Source organism: Emys orbicularis, chromosome 18 (assembly GCF_028017835.1).
Source record: "Emys orbicularis isolate rEmyOrb1 chromosome 18, rEmyOrb1.hap1, whole genome shotgun sequence".
Classification (NCBI taxonomy): Eukaryota; Metazoa; Chordata; order Testudines; family Emydidae; genus Emys; species Emys orbicularis.
In genome coordinates this window covers 26,834,435-26,840,528 of record NC_088700.1, presented here as the reverse complement: position 1 = coordinate 26,840,528, position 6,094 = coordinate 26,834,435, and the positions used below count along the sequence as shown (strand labels likewise).

The 6,094-nt window shown below is 46.2% G+C and overlaps 1 protein-coding gene across 1 annotated transcript; it reads right to left on the bottom strand.

Annotated features, from left to right (window-relative positions):
• Nucleotides 1–1,175: 1,175 nt before the first annotated feature.
• Nucleotides 1,176–6,013, bottom strand: CDC26 (cell division cycle 26). Its single transcript, XM_065418913.1, has 3 exons — nt 5,933–6,013; nt 4,576–4,684; nt 1,176–1,594 (listed from the first exon to the last, which is right to left on the bottom strand). Exons 2-3 carry the CDS (start codon nt 4,654–4,656, stop codon nt 1,418–1,420), a joined length of 258 nt encoding a protein of 85 aa, XP_065274985.1. The 5' UTR covers nt 4,657–4,684; nt 5,933–6,013; the 3' UTR covers nt 1,176–1,417.
• Nucleotides 6,014–6,094: the final 81 nt, after the last annotated feature.

Below are 6,094 nucleotides of genomic sequence, written 5' to 3'. Positions count from 1 at the left end.
GAAACAACCTTGGACAGAAGGTGACAAAGAGATGTTAACTTAGTCATCCACTCTGAGGGTCCATGTCCTGCCTTCTGTCCCCAGGCTCAGCCAGTAGGGAGTGGAGTGTCAGTCTTGTACACCAAGACTCAGTTCCCTCAGTTTTTGTAACCTAGCTTTCTCTCAGTCATTTACTTGTGGCCTGAACTCCATCCCTTTAGCTGACCATGACCTCACTCAGGTACAGGTGCTGGCCATGCAGCCAGTTAACCCTAGCACTGCTAACCTTCATCTCAGATCTCTGTATTTTGCTGATCAGCCTCTGCCAGAAAACAATCCATTTAGGCATATTTTTTGTCTGTGACATTAAGCTATACAGATATGATTGGTGGCCTTTGCTCTTTACAGCCAACGCCCCTCAGCACTCTAAAAATCCTCTCCAAATAGCTACAGCCCAGTCACACTGTCGGGCTTTTAATTATTTACTACTTCCATTGTCCAAGTCAAACTTATTTATCAGAAAGCCCACAAAGTGAGTCGCCTCCCATTTATTCTGTTGCACTCTTGGAAGTATTTAGAGAGGGAGATTGAATCGTGAAAGGGATTTGAGCCTTTCATCTTTGAGGCACCAGCTCAAATCCACCTCAGCTTGGCAGTAGCTGTCTGAATGCAGCTATGAAATGACTTCTGTGAAATGAGTTGAAGCCTGGTCCATTTCCTAGTAAACCAACAATCCACATAGCTGCGATTGTACTTGGCTTCCTTCGTGGCATGCTCAGGGGAGGCCAAGGATTCGACAACTTGGAGTAAACAGGCAGTTGTGCGAGCGCAGTATCTAGGGAAGTTTGCCCTGCCTCCCCTTGGTGTGCAGAGAAACAGGCTTTCACTCACAGCTACCCAATCCATAAAAATGTGAGTGACACCTCTCTGAATTACTCCCCTGGGCTCAAACACCTGCATCACTTGGAGCTGGGTTTTTAAGAACACCGAAAAGATTGCTCCAGGGAGGCAGAGCTTTGCCTCTGTGCAAACCCCTATGGGGGCAGTGCCCTCGGTTGATTCCTGTTTTTCTCCCCCACAGGAGGCCAACTCTGCTGTTAACATTTTCCATTAATCTTTACCTGCCCCTGTGTGTGTTTTCTGATACATTAAGAGCCTCTCATTTAAAAAAAATATTTATTTAAAACAAAGTGGCTGGGCAGAGGGGTTTCTGGAGGTACAGTAACAAGTCAGGTTAAAAACACATCCCACCAGCCTTGGGAAAAGGCAAACACTTTCCCCTATTGAAGCCCAAGACTCATTGGCAGACACAGGCCAGTCCCAGCCAACTCTAGAGCTACCCAAACAGCCTTTGAACATCTCTGCCAGCACTGTCTGGGATGAACACCCCATCATGGAACACTCAATTGCCCGTGGAAGGTGGCAGGCCATCATATCTCTAGAATTCAAAACTTCCAAACTGGGAGGAACGGTTGTTGGGTTTGGGCTGAGGTTTGTAACCAATTCGGTCATTTATCATTTGTTCTCGACTCTTGTGGTCATTGCTCAGACCAATAGCTCCTTCTCCATCACCGGCTCCCACTTCATCCACATCTTCACGCTGCTTCTTACAACTCTGGGGGGGGGGGGGAAAAAGTGATCAACTAAAAATAAGGACAATGGAAAACTAGAGAAACTCTTCAATGGATGGAATGTTAGCACTGTCAAGGAGATGTCCATTTCAGCTCGGACAACTGACCACAGGGAGAGCCTTCAAACTGTGAAGGTATGAAAAATGTTAGGTAAGCTGATTTCATTACAGAGAAACTGCTTACAGACTGAACAAGTTCATTGGATGTTTTTGGATAGCCGTAACGATGAAAATTAGGGCTGTCAAGCAATTAAAAAAATTAATTGTGATTAATCGTGCTGTTAATAATAGAATAGCATTTATTTAAATATTTGTGGATGTTTTCTACATTTTCATATATATTGATTTCAATTACAACACAGAATACAAAGTATAGTGCTCACTTTATATTTATTTTTGATTACAAGTATTTGCACTGTAAAAAAGAGAAATAGTATTTTTCAATTCACCTAATACAAGTACTGTAGTGCAATCTCTTTATCATCAAAGTTGAAAATGTACAATTATGTAAAAAAAAAAATCTGCATTCAAAAGTAAAACAATGTAAAATTTTAGAGCCTGCCAGTCCACTCAGTCCTTTTTGTTCAGCTAATTGCTCAGACAAACAAGTTTTTTTACATTTGCAGGAAATAACGCTGCCCGCTTCTTGTTTACAATGTTATCTGAAAGTGAGAACAAGCGTTCTCATGACACTGTTGTAGCCGATATCACAAGATATTTATGTGCCAGATGCGCTAAAGACTCATAGGTCTCTTCATGCTTTAACTACCATTCAAGGGGACATGCGTCCATGCTGATAATGGGTTCTGCTTGATAACAATCCAAAGCAGTGTGGACCAACGCATGTTCATTTTCATAATCTGAGAAAGATGCCACCAGCAGAAGGTTGATTTTCTTTTTTGGTGATTCGGGTTCTGTAAGCGCCGCATCGGAGAGTTGCTCTTTTAAGACTTCTGAAAAGAAGTGCCACACCTCGTCCCTCTCAGATTTGGGAAGGCACTTCAGATTCTTAAACCTTGGGTTGAGTGCTGTAGCTATCTTTAGAAATCTCACATTGGTACCTTCTTTGCTTTTTGTCAAATCTGCTATGAAAGTGTTCTTAAAACGAACATGTGCTGGGTCATCATCCAAGACTCCTATAACATGAAATATATGGCAGAAAACAGAGCGGACAATTGTAATTCTCCCCCAAGGAGTTCAGTCACAAATTTAATTAACGCATTTTTTTTTAACAAGTGGCGTCAGCATGGAAGCATGTCCTCTGGAGTGGTGGCCGAAGCATGAAGGGGCATACGGATGTTTAGCATATCTGGCACGCAAATATCTTGCAGTGCCAGCTACAAAAGTGCAATGCAAATGCCTGTTCTCACTTTCTAGTAACATTGTAAATAAGAAGAGGGCAGCATTATCTCCTGTAAATGTAAACAAACTTGTTTGTCTTAGTGATTGGCTGAACAAGAAGTAGGACCTGTAGGCTCTGAAGTTTTACACGGTTTTGTTTTTTGAGTGCAGTTATGTAACAAAAAAAAATGTACATTTGTAAGATGCACTTTCAAAACAAAGATTGCACTACAGTATTTGTATGAGGTGAATTGAAAAATACTATTTATTTTATGATTTTTACAGTGCAAATATTTGTAATAAAAATATACACTTTGATTTCAATTACAACACAATATATACAAAAATGTAGAAAATCAAAAATATGTAATATATTTAAATTGGTATTCTATTGTTTAACAGTGCAATTAAAACTGATTAATTTTTAATCGCAATTAATTTGAGTTAATCGCGTGAGTTAACTGTGATTGACAGCCCTAATGAAAATATGTTGTCCCATAAGTGTTAATACACGAGTCACAGAATTAAGACATCTCACAACCCGCATGTATACAAATGGTATCAATTAATAGGGGTGATGCTACAGTCACACAGGTGCATGGCAGTGCACTGCAAGTTAAGGATTTCCACTTCATATGGCTAAATTCAGTGCCTTGCATGGTGACAGGTTTCAAAGTGGTAGTTGTGAAGTACTCCTCGTTCATTTTGCGGATCCAGACTAACACGGCGACCACTCTGAAACCTGCAAGTTAAGGGAAGCCAAGCCTTGCTCAGGATGTGTTTAGAGATAAAGTTACTCACAAAATGTGTGTTGGGGGGGGGGGAAGAGAGGTCGGGTGCACAGCCATTCCCTGAAGAAATGGAGAAGGCCTATATATTCGCAATTATGGGGCTATCATTCCAGGCAGGGATTCTGATGGCTCTGAAGTTTTAAGATGTTCCAGACCTTTTCACACCTATAGCCCCAAGATTCCTAACTAACATCATTCTATGTTTTCTATGTAAATATTATGCTTGTCCCAATGGCTACAGGTGCATGAATACAAATGTCATTCACACAATGATAAACCTACATTAATATCAATGCTCCTCTGCACCCCCTACCCTACCAGAAATAGATAGAGCCCCTCTCCACTCACCGATCCCCTCAGGGACAACCTGAGCAGATAGGCAGGCCATGCAAGGTATCCTGGAGGTCCCACAATTAGGGTCCCAAGAAAGCAAGTTCCAACATCAGAGTTCTCCATTGAGAATGACAGGCCCCAGAGGTACTAATTTAGGGACCATCAAATCAAGACTCCCAGCTTCACTTGACTACTGAGAAGAGGAGAGAAGCAGATGTCTAAGATACACATCAGTCAACTTGAACTGCACCCAGACGTTAGCTGGAGGCTGCAGAGACTGTAGAGCAGAGGAGTAAGATGCTCAGTACATGAACCATCACTAAATGAAAAGGCTGCTGCTCTGCACTAGCTGAAATTTTCTGTTGGTTTTTGTACATGCTCGTACACTGCTGCAGAGTGAGGTTCTATTCTCAGACAAGCCCCGTTATGCACAAGTCCAAATTACCAGGGTTCAATCACCGGATTTCCATACAGGAGTGTCTCCAGAAGGTTTACTCTCACCTCAAGCTCCTTTCTAATGCTCTCAAACTCTTCTATATCATCTAGTTTCAGCTCCAGGCGGGTTGGTTTCCGACGCAGCATTTCGAATGCTTCTCAGACAAACTGGTTCCTGTTTGAATTTTTAATAGAGGGTCAGCAGAACCTGGCTATCTTGCACTAGTACAGTGGTGGGCAAACTTTTTGACCCGAGGACCACATCTGGGGCCATAGAAATTGTATGGCGGGCCATGAATGCTCACAAAATTGGGGTTGGGGTGTACAAGGGGGTGAGGGCTCTGGCTGGGGGTGCGGGTTCCGGGGTGGGGCTGGGGATGAGGGCTTCGGGTGTAGATAGGTACTCTGGGGTGGGACCAAGGGGTTTGGAGGGCAGGAGGGGGATCAGGGCTGGGGCAGGAGAGGGTGGTTCTAGCATGCAGGCTCGGGGCAGCACTTACCTTAAGTGGCTCCTGGAGGCAGCGGCATGTCCCCCCTCCAGCTCCTACACAGAAGCGTGGCCAGGTGGCTCTGCTGCATGCTGCCTTCTCCACAGGTGCCGCCCCTGCAACTCCCATTGGCTGTGGTTCATAGCCAATATGAGCTGCAGGGGCAGCATTTGGGCTAGGAGCAGCATGCAGAGCAGAGCCTCCTAGCTGCCCCTACGTGTAGAAGCCAGAGGGGGAACATGCCGCTGCTTCCGGGAGCCATGCAGAGCAGCTCCCGACCTTGTGCCCCAGCTGGAGCGGGGCAAGCCCCAGATCTCGTTCCACAGCGGGAGCTCAAGGGCCGGATTAAAAGGGCTGGTGGGCCAGATGCGGCTCACGGGCCATAGTTTGCCCAACCCTGCACTAGTACAAGGGAGAACCAGACAAATGTCTGAACGTTGTAAATTAGCCAGTGACTAAGTATACTGTAGCACAGACTACTTGGCTTGTTACTCTGAAAACTGCAGTTTAGTTTTAATTAGCTAGAATGCTCCACAGCGTGACAACAAGGGCCTGCTGGCTATTGCTGCAAGCAAGGGGAGGTCTCAGAACAGGGCCTGGCCGCCTCTGATGGAATGGTGTGTGGGTTGGGCAAGTAGATTAACTAGCTCCTGCTGCAGTTGACCAGTTATCATTTGCAATCCCCTAGTAACTAGCAGTTGCACTCAGGCCAGGCCCATGTGCTGGGTATTGCACACAGAATGGCCCCTGCCCGGACAGCTTACAATAGCAGCGGTGAGTGAGGGCGGGGAGGGGGTTACAGCCCTGGGCATAGGGATCCCCAGCCCTCTGTCTGCAGAGGACCCCAATGGGCTCCTACACTCCCTCACTCCTCCCCGGCCCCAGGAGACCCACAGACCCCTGCCACCCCAAACGCCCCGGCCCCCAGCACTCACCGCCGGCCGCACCCACCCTGGCCCGGCCACGCCCCGCCAAAAGCAAACGGGCCCCTAACCCGACCGGCGCCGCCGCCCCGTGGGACCACACCTCCCGGCATGCCCCGCGCCACGATCCGGCCGGCCAGCACCTCCCTCCATGCCCATGTAACCCGGAAGCAC

What these genes read in the sequence shown, in the direction of transcription:
- CDC26 (XM_065418913.1), bottom strand. Translation starts at nt 4,656, where the DNA reads ATGCTGCGTCGGAAACCAACCCGCCTGGAGCTGAAACTAGATGATATA. An exon ending in GCATTAGAAAGGAGCTTGAG is followed by an intron (nt 1,595 to 4,575) that starts GTGAGAGTAAAC and finishes CCCCCCCCCCAG; the next exon opens with AGTTGTAAGAAGCAGCGTGA.